The 15396-nt window shown below is 36.3% G+C and overlaps 1 protein-coding gene across 11 annotated transcripts in view; it reads left to right on the forward strand.

Moving 5' to 3' along the window:
• The window catches only part of ALKAL1 (ALK and LTK ligand 1), a 67066-nt gene that overhangs the window by 33673 nt on the left and 17997 nt on the right, over nucleotides 1–15396 (forward strand). Inside the window, exon 5 of one of the 11 annotated variants that reach the window (XM_083825258.1) lies at nucleotides 10734–12161. The exons of the other annotated variants lie outside the window; for them this stretch is intronic. Within the exon in view, the coding sequence (XP_083681384.1) occupies nucleotides 10734–10903 (170 nt within the window). The 3' untranslated portion in view covers nucleotides 10904–12161. Of the gene's footprint in view, nucleotides 1–10733; nucleotides 12162–15396 lie in introns of those variants that run through there. 11 annotated transcript variants of the gene reach the window in all.

Consider the following 15396-nt stretch of genomic DNA (forward strand, 5'->3'; position numbering starts at 1 on the left):
TTCCTGTAATAAATATACAGTTCCATACCTCCAAGTTACAATTCTGCTAAGTGCATATTTGTAATATATACCTTTCCCAGCATTTTTGCTATTTTTAATAGAATGATCATTGACTTTACTGCCTTTCATTCAATTCAGTTGTTAATTATCACCATCACTTCCTTCCAGAATATGTTACGTTTGTATTAGTTCTCCAGACTTTAAGATGTCAATGATCTTGGTGCATCTAGTTTGCATGCCAGCTTTCTTAGTTTCTTGTTTAAATTAAGCCCCAAATGCTGCAGAACATCTATGTTCTCTCAACCTTCAGTTCCATTTAAGGGCTGATATCTATCATTGCGTCCAGCTCCTTCTTGGATATGACAACTTTATAACCTGTAACTCTGCTGCTGCATTTCTTGCCTCAACTGCAAGGCAAGTTCTTAGGTTTATTGTACAACATGTCTTCTAATATTGATTCTGTGTATTTGGCAAGCATGATTACCAGGCAATAGAACTAGGCTGCTGAACAGAAGATATCTGAAATCTAGGATAAGCCAGAGATCTTCTTTATTGTGGTGGAGAACTTTGAGCCCATGGATGAATTCTGATAGCTAATGAGTGAGCAAGAACAAAACTAATTCTTGTCAATTTGTAATTGATATGTACATTGGGATTTAAAATATAATGAAGGTCATCAGAATAGTCCTTCAAATGAAATGATTCCACTGGTTTTCCAAGGGCCTCTGCTCTAACTTCCGTTATACACAGTGCAAACCAAGGCTGCTCAATAGTTTCAGAATCTATGTGACATTGCATGCTGTTCTGGCACCTGAAGGAAGAAACTGTGGAATTGTAGTACACTGGGCAGAAAGTATTTCAGATGGTAGTATGCTGTAATGAGGGGCAAAATACAATGATAGCATATGCAAAAGCTCTTTTTGTTGAGCTGCTATTGACAACAACAAAAACAACAACAAAAAACAGTGACTTCTTTATTCAATAGGGAGAGATTTTTTGGTTTTCATTTTAGTCCATTTTTGTATTTAAAAAAATGCATCTTGTATTTAGCATGACAATATAAGCAATTAATAATATGTACAGTTCTAGCCCCAGAAAAATGAATATCAGAATTCTTACTGAATTACGCCAGGTTTATACCTGAAGTGCACCAGCACTCCTCCAATATGCAGAGAAGTGAACAACAAATAAAACAGAGGTTTCACTTCAAAGTAGATCCAAGTACATAACTGTCTGTAATCCAGGAACTATGGCATTCATTTTGAATTAGACTAACTTGGTACTGTGCCTGTGAGCAAACTAAAGAGTTATTTCCTTTTTTTTTCTTTTTTTTTTTTTTTTTCTTTCTTGTAGACATGAAGTTCTGATTATCACAAAATAAAATAAAATAAAATAAAAATGTGTCAGGTCTCAGTGTTTTACTAGTTTGTTATTTCAGGTGTTAATCTACTAGGGAAAGGCTCTGAGGTGTGAAAGAGTGGTAGTACGGAAGTGTAAGGCTTTGTAGGATATTTATTGTTTAGCAAATACGTATGGGCCTTGAAAATACGCTGCTTCATATGTAGAGATTATTTTAAGCTTTTAAAATAAATATGTATACATGGAGAAAGATTTAAGAAGATGAGAAGTGTAAATATATGTATGTCCAACATATAGGCACACACCCTCACACATACACTTTCTGTGTAGGACAATAACCATTGGAAGGCCGCAGAAAGAAAAGGGAGGCTGACTTGATTTCCAATGCATAGTGCCACTGCCATCTTTGGGATCATGAACTATCAATCATTAATTCTTAAAGATGCTCTCTCCAAGTGCCCAGAAAGTAGTTTTGGGGGAAAGAGGGAATATCTCTATATTAATTGTGCTACACGTGTTTTCTCGAGAATTAAAATTTTCAGTGGTATATTATGCATAAATAAGCAGAGTTACATAGAACAAGATTTTTTTTTTTTAATTAGAAAAAAGCATATTCTCTGGGGCAGTTGTGTTTTTATTGTCAAAACTTCAGCAGCTGCATACAGTCCATCCCATGAGATCACAAGTGAAACTTAACTCTAGTGAGGAAAATATGTCAAAAATGAAATTTGAAAATGATAAGAAGAAGATATATAATGGAAAGCATTTTGCTAGAAAGAGTCTTTCTTCTGTTAACCTCAATTCATGGTTAGGCATTTCTATTCAATTTAAGGATGCATAGTTCATTTTGTCACTTGTGAATTAGAGGTTACTACTTCAGTGGAAGTTCTACAGGCTATTGTCATTTGTGTTTTGGGCATTATTTAATGTCGGTCAAATGGAAAATGTTTGCTCCAGTGAGAGAATTGATTGAATATTGATTATATACTGAGGGTGCAATTCTTTATCTGTAGGGTATAAACAGAATTTAACACATGAAGGATCTAAGCATTTCATTGGTTAGTGGCCATATTTATATTATTCTATGTTTTATTATGTCTACTGGGCAAAAAATCATTGATGTGCCACTAATTGCTCCAATGTTTTTACAGAAACGGTGCCTAAAAATGTTTAACACCGATGGAACAAAGAATATCTCAACACTTTATTTATTTATTTATATTTAAGTCAATTAGGTCTTTGTCAACTGAAGTAAGTTGGCTAGATTACATTTTAGTACGTTCTCTTACTATAGGAATCTATAGGTTGAAAATAAACTTTTAATTTTGCATCATTAAAACAATTATTTTAATGTTCCTTGCCGATCTTATACAACTTTAGGAGGAATACGGCACAAATTTAATCAAGACTTTTTTTAAATTATGTTCCCCTTTTGACTTGAACCTGCAATATAAAGGAAAGAAGTAAAAGCAAAACCCTACTAGAAAGCATTAACTCTTTTTTCCTTAACCCTTACTGTTTATGATGTCAAACTATATGTGCTTCAGTAGAAGGAACATTTGAAATGAAGTGTTCAGAAATGTATCCTTATCAGTATATGGGACAATACTGGATATATGCCTCAGATTAATTAAAAACCTTGAATCCCATTAAATTAAAATAGTTGAGGAAATAGCTGTGATGTTACTACTGTAATTGTGATAGACTAATTACTTCTTCCTTGTCTTTTATTGGCATAGCATACCTAACATGAGATGCTTCTCATTTGTTTTTGAAATTTTAATAACTGACAATGTTTTTGTTTATTTGTTTGTTTTTAAATCATATGCAGTAATGTTTACATCCCCATACATTTCCGTGAACATCATCATAATAATTGTACAAGGAAATAACTTTATTCTTGTATGCTATGCGTGTGAAAGATCTCAGAAACATACTTTTAAGAATTATGTTTTAATTTTGTCTTCATAAAGCTAGTTATTCACTTCTACCTTGGTGAAGGATCAATAGCAACAGCTTTGTCCCTGTGTGATGGAGCCAGTCCCTTGGCTATAAAGCTGATCACCCACAACACCTCATGCAGACTGATGTAGACATCAGTTTATGCTGGCTTCCAGTTTACGCTTTGTATCACCTCTGACTGACAGCCCCCATGTACAGATTGTTCTCTTGAGACTGTAGTCATCTACATGAGCTTCCAGCTGCTTCTCCCAGAACCAAGCAAGGTAAATCATTAAAAATTGAGTATATGTCATGATGTTGATCTTGATCAAGATGCAGAGAAGTGATGGCCATTCTAGAGCACTAGTTTCTCTTGAGTGGAAAGATGATGCATCATGATATAAGTGATTATTTAATTCTTATTTATTACTACCTAATTCAGTGTGTTTATATGGTTCAGTTAATAGGGAAAAAGAGTTAAAAAAAAAAAAAAAAAAGTAATCTCTTCCTTCACAGTTGTGGTCAAAGTACAAATATTTTTAGACACTAGAATTCCAAAATTTCCAAATTTAATGTTAAGATTTTTTTGAAATGAGACAGCATAGTTTTCAGGTCCACCTCTTTATCCTCTTTCACAGAATCACAGAATCATCTAGATTGGAAGAGACCTCCAAGATAACCTAGTCCAACCTCTGACCTAATCCTAACAAGTCCTCCACTAAACCATATCACTAAGCTCTACATCTAAACATCTTTTAAAGACCTCCAGGGATGGTGACTCAACCACTTCCCTGGGCAGCCCATTCCAACACCTAACAACCCTCTTGGTAAAGAATTTCTTCCTAATATCCAAATTAAACCTCCCCTGGTGCAACTTTAGCCCCTTCCCCCTCGTCCTGTCACCAGGCACGTGGGAGAACAGACCAACCCCCACCTCGCTACAGCTTCCTTTAAGGTAACTGTAGAGAGCGATAAGGTCGCCCCTGAGCCTCCTCTTCTCCAGGCTAAACAACCCCAGCTCCCTCTGCCTCTCCTCATGAGACTTGTTCTCCAGACCCCTCACCAGCTTTGTTGCCCTTCTCTGGGCTTGCTCGAACACCTCGGTGTCCTTCTTGTAGTGAGGGGCCCAAAACTAAACACGGTACTCAAGGTGCGGCCTCACCAGAACTGAGTACATGGGGACAATCACTTCCCTAGTCCTGCCATAGGAAAACTGGGATATTTGGTAAAGGAAATTTAGGAAAAATATTTTCAGAACTCATCTTTTACATCATGGACAAAAGCTCATTGCCAAAATATACCAATGTGAAGATTTCTTGTGTTGTCCTTTGAAACATTCTGGTTTGGAAGACAATCTGAAGCAGGCTAATAACAGACATTTTATACCACAGGCCTAAAGTTTGGATGGACCTGTTAGTACCAATTTAGCAAGACATATCTTACAATTTGTGCTTCCCCTTATTATGTGATCAAATCCCAAGTTTGCCTGTGAAGTTAATATACAAAGGTTTTCTCACCATTATGAGCTATTTTCCAAATGTTAGGGAAATTGATGACCTTCTGGAAAAGGGATTACTACAAAATAAATCATGTGTGGAAATGACCGGTGCACGTGTAACAAATTCTACACCCAGATGTACTACTCATGAACAGAGTAATTCTACATTACCTGCATGGTGGCATCACTCCATGTGTACATATGTGATTCAACTTCACAGAACTAAAGATCCCTTATCTAAGCTTCAGTCAGGGCTTTCAGAATCCTTAGAACAGATACAAACTGCATATTTATCCTGAAGTCTGCCTACCCAGATCAGGCCCTTCAGAAAGGCCTTGCTTCTCCTTCTTTATGTCTGTCTGGAGCAGCAACTCTTTTCTTGTTAGAGTAAGGAGTAGAGCAAGGAACCTTAGATTAGATAGAAGACTTCTTGAATGCTGGGAGTAACATGGTTTGTGCTGACCCAGTTCCTTTTCTTTGCAGTTACTCTCACCATCTCTGAGTACCAGAATATTATAACAGGGAAAGCAGTATTAAGAACCAGAGAAGCATAAAACTATCTCAGTTTCAGGATGTGGAAAGTGTTTTCTTATTTATTTATTTATTTATTTAAAGGCCAAAGATTTCTGCCTGGAAAATTTTGGCCCAGTGAAATGTATGGTTTTATGTTTCTTCAAAAGACCTTGAATATCAGTGTCTAAATAGCTCAATAGCTCACTATGCTTGATGTATTTATATCTCATACTCAAAATATTTTGATTTCAGTTATCATTTCTAAGACATCTCCTCCTGTATGTGATAGAGTAAAATGACCGTAGCCTGGGTATAAATCTAGCATACGTTCACGAGGAACACCTTTAAGATAGCAGTTTGGAATAAGTGAGAATCTATGGGTTATTAATCTACTATGATAGTTCTGAATCTGTTTTAATTCAGAAAGAAATAGAAACATTTCTAAAATTAGCATACGAAATGTAAAGTACAGTTAAACATTACCATTTACACAGCAATCAACCTGGAGCCTATTCATCTTTCAAAAAGACCGGGACTTAATTCATCTTTGGCAAACTCAATTCCATTTCCTTTCACTCCAACAGAGTTTGCCTATGTTTGTCAGTGCTGAGTTTGGCTTGTATGCAGTTGAGCACGTCATCAGCTTTCATTCAGATGATTTAACTAGTTCATATATTTCTTTTGATGTATTGCAGCTGTTCATGTATTTGATTCATGTAAATATTCTAGAATCTACATTTATTAGCAGCCACGATAGCTAAAACAGAATACTTTCATAGAGTGTTGCAGAATTGCAAAAAGTGAATTTCCTCTTCATATTTATCAATATCTGGTCTCTGTATCTCGTTCTAAGAGTAGTACTGCCTTCAGTCAAGAGCTCTCCAATAACTTTCCAAACGTAGTTTGGAGTCTGTAGATTCAGCTGAAATATCTGCCTTAATAGTTAAGTGATTCCAAGTAGCTGATAATTGAATAGAAATTGTTGTTTGTTATAGAAAAGATATGAATAGGAAAAATACAGCTTCAGTAAATTAATGCCTTGAATAGTTTGACCAATCCTACCTATATGTCTCATTATTATTATTATTATTATTAATTGTCTTTTTATATTTTAATGAACAATTACTATTATAATACATCTTTCCTCTTGGAGATGGTGAAGTACTTATTCACAATTTAGTATTCAAAATAGCCGGGGTTTCATAATGTTTGCCATTTGAATTCCTTGAGGGATATCTTAACCTCTTGATTGGACTCTCTTAGGGGAAAACAAACAAACAAGCAAACAAACAAAAGCCACCTGCATAAACTCAAATATCATGTCTGTAATTATTTTGAGACTTTTTTTTTGATTTTCAAAATAGACGTATTTCAATGTTTTACATGTCTACATCTGACTGGAGAGAAAAAAAATGGGGGGTGCTTTTGAATTATGCACATAGTACTTATCTATATATGTGTGTTGCTAGTCAAGGGGCTAGCAATACAAACAATGGTTGCTATTTTTTTTTCAATTTTTTTCAGATGTAAAAGTTGCCAGATTATATTAATCTAGGTCTATATCTGTATACATTCCAGTTTTGTTTTCTAGGGTGATCACTAATCGTAATAGAAGAAAAGTAATCGTATACACTAGATTTGGCTTATTTCTTGATCCCACAGTATTTTCTGATAGAAATGGGGATTTACAGAGAAGAGAAAAAGCAAATCCTTGCTTCTTAATGTTCTTTTGCGAAACGAATATAAAGGTCTCCACAGGCAAGGATTAACTAATACAAATATGCTTTCTTAGCAGCTATTGAAGAATTACTAATAAACATCATTATAACTGAGTTCAAGATATTCAGCCTTGTAAATATATCCTGTTATAATTTCATTATGGTTGGCTGAAGCCCTAGGAGAACCCCACATTGTTCAGTCTTAATGAATTATTGGAAAGTGGCTGATTAGAAAGCATTGGATCAGAAGGGACCGTTGCATTCTGAATATTACTCTCTTTGATGTTGTTTACCTCCCAGGTTGACTCATTTCCTTGGCCAGAAATCTTAGTACACGAAGCTGTGTGCCTAATCTGCTGGGCCATTATATGCCAGTGCAAGTCCAGAAGCCAGATGTGATAGGTTTATGCAGATTTCTTTCTTTCTTTCTTTTTTTTTTTTTTTTTGTAGATTTAATGTTCATTGTAAGTGTTCATGCAAACTCACATTTTAGAATATGATTCTGACCAGAAATGGGGCACAACTTCATTGCAGCTAAAGAGAATACAACAAAAGAAGTGGGGTGCCCAAACAGAAACTTAGAGTCTCCTTAGGTTAGACACACCATATTTACTTCCCTGTCTGCTGTTTGGGTTTGAGGTCTGCTTGCTTCCTGCTTCCAGTTACTTCTGAACTCAATAACTTCATCTGGTCAAGGCAGAGTGTGCACTGTAATATCTGTTTGTGACATTCCAACCACTGCACACTGTTGGGTAAGAGCTTGGGCCTGTGCTATGCATCAGCATCGACTTGATCTTTGTCTTCCAGAGAACTCCAGAGTTTTGGTGACAAAGCAAAAGCACAGACACAAGGAATTGGAATGTTGACAGTGAGTACATCTTGAGACTGGAGTCAGAGCCTTGATGAATTCCTTGACAATGTAAGCATAGCTAAAGAGATGTAGGTTTGAATACTTGGTGACATCTTCACAGTGGTTCAGTGTTGTTCCACTACTTTCCACATCACATATACAGAGCAGTCCTTCTGTAAGGATTCACTTTTCCCAGCAGATCAGTCACACAGTGGGACATTACTTCAGGTAAATTCAAAAAAGAGCAGCAGTAAACTGCATCCTGATTTTTTTAATCTACTTTAAAAGCTACACTTGTTTGAAGATATTTCCATTGCCATTGCGTATGTCACCTAAAATAATGTAAAAGGAACAGCCATTTAACCACAAGGTTCCACACTCGGGCTGTGGTTGACAGTCACTCAATTTGATGAAACTGTGTTTTTTCAGTTGAATATTTCTTCAGGCTACCTCTCAGTACAACCTCTGCCATCTTGGGGTGGGGAAGGGGTTTGAGCATTTGGCTTGCTTGGATTGAGGGCCGTTTCTTTAAAGATCACCTTACAATATGCTCAAATTCTTAAGCATGGCCTCCACAGATAGGAGGAACCTATATTTTAAAGGTCCAGAGCTTTCTGGGTGTCTCACTGATAGCACACCTCAGACAAATCTTCAATTTTGTCTTCTGAAATACCACAAAAGGAGCATCATACTACACTATGTTTTCACATTATATACAATAGTTTCTGGATTATTTTAAATAAAGCAGACAGCTTTAATTTGAAGAGTATGCAGGCTAAAAGTATTTGAAGCATGGTAACCAATGTTGTAGTCAGGCCTCTTATTCTTTCACATAAGATGGCTAAGGTTCAGAGGGTGCAAAGGAGGAGGAAATAACATGAAAGCTGGTTTTGCCAGACAGGTAAAGACTTATTCATGCTGGGAGAATCTCCAGCTGGGAATATCCACGGTTGTTACAGCCTTTGTGCCACCAGAATAGAAAAAAGGGTTAGCTCAGAGAAGAGAATCTGGCTCAAAGAACTTAAAATAAATATCAGATGTCAGAGCTGTGACTTAATTGTTTAGCTAAGTAGATCATGTGAATTACACACAGATTGAGGACCTGTTTTTGCTTCTATTGAAATCAAGGAGAACAGAATCAGGCCACGCTCTCCTTCCAGTGTCTTTCAAACATCAGAACTGTTACTGGAGTGTATGACAGCTCCTAGAATCATTTTTGTACCAGTCAGAAATCCTAGAGAGCTGCTAGTATGCAATTTGTGTTTTATTATTGTGGACATAGGCTAAGACTTTAAACAGAATGTATGACATAGGCTAAGACTTTAAACAGAATGTATTTGCTTAGTTGCTTTTAGTTTTTATTTCAAAATTTGACACGCAGACAATGGCTCCTAAGACTCTAACTGTGGAAATTGGAACTCCAGATTCAGATGTCGGTTTCTGACAGTAGCTAATTTCAAAGAGAAACATTGAGACACATATGTATTTTCCTCATTTTAATACATTCTCAGATTAAAGCTCGGACAATATCAGAATTAGACCTATGTCGCAATTGAGAGATATTATCTTCAAACTGTCCCATTGAGAAACACTACTGATCTGAAAGCCTAACAACTTTATAGTGAAAATTTGGATTTTTCTTCTTCCTTAATGAACACATGTGTTTGTTACCTTTTATGAATAACAGGGAATAAGACTTTTTTTCTTCCATAGTTACAGTATTTGATGCTTTCTTTGACATTTTTAAATTTTCTATTAAATAAATTTAAACAAAGAGACAAAAAAAAAACCACCACCCTTTTTCAGTCATGAAGGCTTAGCAGGATCAGAAGAAAAACAGTAGAAGCTGAAAACTTGAAAGAATCATTCAGGAAGAACTGAAAGATTTTATGAGAAGGCTTCACACATGCAACTGATTTGGGGAAAAGGCAACATGTGCAGCAATTACCTGGCTAAAAGTTTTCATGTAATTCTACCAAAAGAGGGAAATATTGGTAAACAGGTGACTGAAAATGGTCTGAAAAGATCTGCAACCAATTTGCAGACTGACATGTATTTCTGCAAATTCCATGTGGATGATAAATGTCTGTTGTTACAGCATGTAACTGATGATATTATAAATGGAGTATAAAGAAATTACTTAGTATTATATTTTTGGACATACGTAGAAGATACTGGCAGAAATATTCTGATTTAGAACATTTTGTAGGTGCTGATTTCTGCATTCACACCACAGAGGGCATCAGAGGGTGGTGGCTGGGAGGGGCTGGCAAGCACCTCTGTCCCCTGGCCAGCCACAGTTCAACATATCCAAGTTCATGATGATAATATCAATAATAGTAATAAAAGTGCGGTCTTTTAACCAGCATCAGGGTGTGATTTCTTTTTCTAAGATTTTTTCTGAGCACATAATTAGCAATTATTTTCCTTTCCTGAGTTAAGCAAAGAAAAATCAAAGCAGGGGTTTGGAGAGAGGACAAACATGGTATTACCAGCATTGAAAACCCAGTTCAGAGCAGGAAAAACTGTCCTGCCCATTCCCTGTTTGCCTGTCCTAGCCCTTCAGATGTGATTAAATGCTGCTTCTGCAGCTCAAGTGAGTTAGCTTCCTCCAGTCTCAGGTTATGTCCTTCCCACAGCTCAGTGCCCAGGCTCGCAGGAGCCAACTCTAGGGATAATCTGTTGCCCTTAAGAGGGTGTTGAACTGGAGGCTGGCAACCTCTTTGAGGCTGTAAATAGTCGTCTCTCTGCCGAGGTAGGAAGGCCTCCCTGGAATTACTGTTCGTGCCGATAGTTGTCTTCATAGCAACAATTGCTGCTAACTATTCCTGTCACTCCCTGCTCCCACTCACAGCTTGGCGGAGACCAGCCAAGGCAAGGAGGCCAAAAGGAGAGTGGAGAGGGAAGAAGACAAAGTGCAACGGTTGGGCAAAAGTACGGCATGGGCACGGAAGACTGGGGACAGCAGCTGGTTGGATCCTTCCTGTGAATGTGAGCAGGTCTTTATCATCTTCCCATGACTGAAAGTTTTTCCACTGTTCAGATTGCTGGAGGAACTTAGTGAAAAATAGTTTTCCAACGTAACTTCTGAAGAAGTGGCTTAGATATGAGTGAGGACAGGAATCCTAAGCAGATGATCATCTCCTGTGACTTGAATACTGTGTAGGTACTATAGTGACACAAGATGAACACCAAATACTTCTATTCCTATTTCTCCTACTTTTGTTCTCTTACTTTTGGATGTGTGTTCTTGCTCCTGCCTTCTACTGTCACAGGTGCTTTCATTTTTATAAGCTATGATGATGCTGGTCACAGGGAGTGAGAAACTGATAAAACGTGAGCACCTGTGGTGTCTCAAAGATGGTCCTGTAGATTCAAGTCAGAAAGCTGGATTATAAAAGAAAGTACTTCTGTATCTTTCCCAAGTAACATCATCATAAAAAGAAAAGGAGCAAACTTGAGTAAAATTTGTATGTATTTAATTTGTTTGCTCTTCCTGTTTTGATTTTGTGAAAGTTTCTGTTGAAGGACTGATTTCACTTGAAGCATTAAAAAAAAAAAAAAAAAGAAAAAGAAAAAAAAAAGACACAAATACTTGTCTCAGAGGACTTTGTATCACCTACATCTCCTTTCACCTCTATGAAAGAAGGCAGCTGTCATACAGATTGTGTTTGGGAGGGTCTACATTGGCAAGAGGACCACAAAGATAGCTATAATAGCACAGGAGTGTTGACAGGACACCTCTTTCATTATGGCCTCTAAGATCCAGCAGGGGTGTACAATGATTATGGGACTAAAGTCCTCTCTTTCTTCAAAAAGGAGACAATCTTCACTTTCATTTTCTTCCTGTCTCAGATGAATGGAGAGGAATCTGCAGCAGTGAAAAAAATATAGAATTCGGATTTTCCTTTGTAGAAGGGAGAATGAGTTATGGTTTCTCACACAAATGAGCACATATGTCTTCTGAGACTGCAGAAGACAGTAGAATTATAGTTCTGGTATTTTGGAAAAAGAAACCTGAAAAAACACGCTTTCTTTATGCTATCTATTTAATTATATGCACTTTTTTTTTTTAATGAAACCATTAGTTTTTTTACAACCTGAAACTACCAAAAAGGAGCTGGAAAACAGACATTCTTTGTGATCTAACCCTGTGCTAGAAGTGTGGCAAAGAGCCACATTCTGAATTAATTCAGAAACTAACCCTGTTTACTGATTTGGGAATAAACAAAGAATGAGAGAGTTAGCAATAAAACACTATAGGAAACAAATGCTTTTTCTTTCCAAGGTAAAAAAAGACATGTTTGTGTGGCTTATCATCATATATTTACAAGCTTGCATAGTTTCTATGTAATACTTAGCATTTCATAAACGGAATTCTAGGGGAGAGGTAGGAGGGTGGACTCCAGAAGAAATTCCTCTTAGGCACTGTAGGCTGTTACCTAATGGGGGTAATAGCACACAGGACATATGTGAGGTATCTGTTGACTTCATATCTGTTGACTTCAAGCTAGTGTTGCACACTTAGAATCATTGCTGGAACCTACGGGATTTATTTAATCCAGCCTTCTGTTATTTCAGGCAACACATTCTAGAATCTTGTTCATAAACTTTTAAAAGAACTGGACGTTTCCTAGCTAATGTAAGACTTCTCTTGCCTGTTTTATCAGTTAGCAGACATAAATAAATATCCTTTTGCTTCCTGAAGAAAGCTCCAAATCACATTTGCCTTGTGTTTTGTTGTTGTTGTTTTTTTGCTTTTGATGTTGTTGTTGTTTGGTTTTGTGTGTGTGTGCTACTATTTATATTTTAACAATACACAGAATCTTCCATGCTCTTTATAACAGTGTTGTTAGAGCTTACTACCCCATCATTCAAATGAAGTCTGTACATCTAACTTTATGAAATCAAGTGCCTAAAGTTAGTCATCTGTTTTCTTGGTATCCACCTGAATGTCTCAATAGTAAAAACACAGATGAAAAATATTTGAGTCTAAACCCCCTTCTATAATTCCCTTGCAATTACATTAATGGGGCATTGATGCATGAAGGGGACTGTGCAGCTGTGAGTGAGAGTGGAATTTGACCCTTGCCGGTATAAAAAGCCAGTACTTCAAACTACTTCAAGACTACTTTAAGAAAAAAAATAAAAATTATTCCATTCCAAACAAAAGATGAACTAGAAATTGGGTATTTCAAATCTGAAGTACCCAAACTGTACTGGTATTCCAAACTGTGCATGGATGTCAATCCCTCAAACAAATGTTCTGAGGACATATAAACATATAGTTTTACAGAAACAAAAAAAAATTGGCATGCTGAATTAGGAGAGATTTATTTCTTTGCTCTTTATATGTTTTTCTTTTCTCACATTACTATGGTTTGTAGAAATTGTCATCTGTTTTTATTATCTGTTTTAAGGAAACCCATTGTACAGTAACTTTGTGTATTTTTGAAAATGTTCAGTATTTGCAATACTATAATTTTGGTAGGACCAAATAGTTATCCCCCTGCAAATTCTCTATGAATATTAATCACCCTGGATTTAAGGGAATGACTGATATACTAAGACTTACCAGCATGAGCAAGAAATAGATAATGTAGCCAAGTAGAGTCTCTGGGATAAGAACAAGTGACTGGCACTGCATGTGGTGGATTGAAAGAGGAAAGAAAGGAAAAAAATATAGAAATCATGACTAAACGACAGGCTGAGACTTCAGAAGCTGGTGCTTCTTTTTACCTTTAGCACATTTAAGAATTACACTTTTTTGTTGTTGTTGTTGTTTTTTTGTTGTTGTTGTTTTGTTTTAAATCTAGTGCTCTTGCCAGTGGCGACTGACATGGCAGACTGGATCAACCACAATGAAAGCAAGCCCTGTTCGGTTTTCACTTTACAGTCATGCCATTGTACATCTAAACTGACTGATACCTCAACCCACTTCATCACTCAAGTGTAATGAGTGTCACAGAATAAAGACTTAATTTAGTATATGTACCACCAGATATTTTATTCATAACTAGAGTGGGGAGAATTTGAAAATATAGTTCAATACTTCCATTACTCAGCATGTAAATGGAGTAGTTTTTGCCATCCTCACATCAGAAAAATATTACTGGAATGAATATCAGGGAAAGTGAACATTCAGTCACTGGTTTAAGTATCCTTAGAAGCACAGGTTCAAGCCTGAAAAAATAAATAAGTGTGAAAGCATTTATTTGATCTGGGAGCAGAACTAGCATTTTAAGACTTGACTAATGAGGTACAAACAAATATCACAGTGTGCATTCCAAATCTTCACTATAAATAAAGTCAAAGTACTGAACAAAGGTTTTGTGGACAGCAAATGAATCCAGAGAGATTACGATACTGTTTATGTTTACTCCTGGAGAAGCAGAAGATAAATTGACCAAGTCATTCATTATGAATTGTTAATTGTGCTCTATTTGCAACCCTTAAGCTCTAGAGTAAACTTTGAATTGCAAGAACGGAAAGAGCTCCCTTTACATTGAGTAAGTTGGAAACCTCGTAAACTCATCTCTCAGAGTAGAAAGGTATGTATGAGTACATTCAGCATATTCTATATTCAGTAGATGGCAGTGGTATGCAGTTGTAGATTAACTCAGGATTTTCTCTTGAGCAGATGCTGTCATCTCTGCAAAACCAAGTAACGTTGTTTGGGGGTTTATTTGATTTTTTTTTTTTTCTCAGAAAATAGTAAGATACTTTTTTTTTTTTTTTTTTTTTACCTGGTGGAGCAAACAAGAGTAGAAAATGCTAAAAATCCTTGTTAATTTATTGTAATCTTCATTACACGACACTTGGAAGCATCTGGTAAGTTTTGAATTTCAAACAATGGTATTACATAGGGAAAGGAATGCATCTGTCTGGAGCATTGACTCATTTTCCTTCTATGCCCTGAGGAACTTAGTGTGTACACATCAAAGTCTCAAAATAAAAGTGGGAACTGTGTGTGTTACTTAACAGAAGTAGTAACACAGTGACGTCTTGGAACTGCACACAGAAATAGATATTTTCCCTTGTCTACAGGAATGAATTGCAAATCTATTGGGGGAAAGCAGTCTGTGTGTGTGCATGTGTGTATGTGTGTGTAAACAAACAAATTGCTGAGACAAATAGAAATTATTACAAAGATTTTAATTATGAAAAAAAATTGGGGAAAAAAGCAAAACAAAGCAGAAATTGAGCTTATGTGATAGAACCCATGAATGAGGAGACTGAGAAGAATTAAATTGCATTAAGTAGATATTTTCTCACAAGGCAGTTATTTCTAATACTACAAAAAAAAACGTTTAATGATTTATGATAGTTAAGGATGGAAGGATTTGATCTCTGTTGAACAAAGAAATGTTTTTTCTTGCCTCCCAATGGGAAAGTGCAATAGAAAATGCATTAAAAATATCAGTCTGTGAAGTGAGATGTAACATAACCACAAATTTGTCCTAGGGATAAGGAGCACTATTGGACAGACCCCAGAATCAATTGGTGGTCCCTGAACA

Source organism: Anser anser (assembly GCF_964211835.1).
Source record: "Anser anser genome assembly, chromosome: 2".
Taxonomy (NCBI): domain Eukaryota; kingdom Metazoa; phylum Chordata; class Aves; order Anseriformes; family Anatidae; genus Anser; species Anser anser.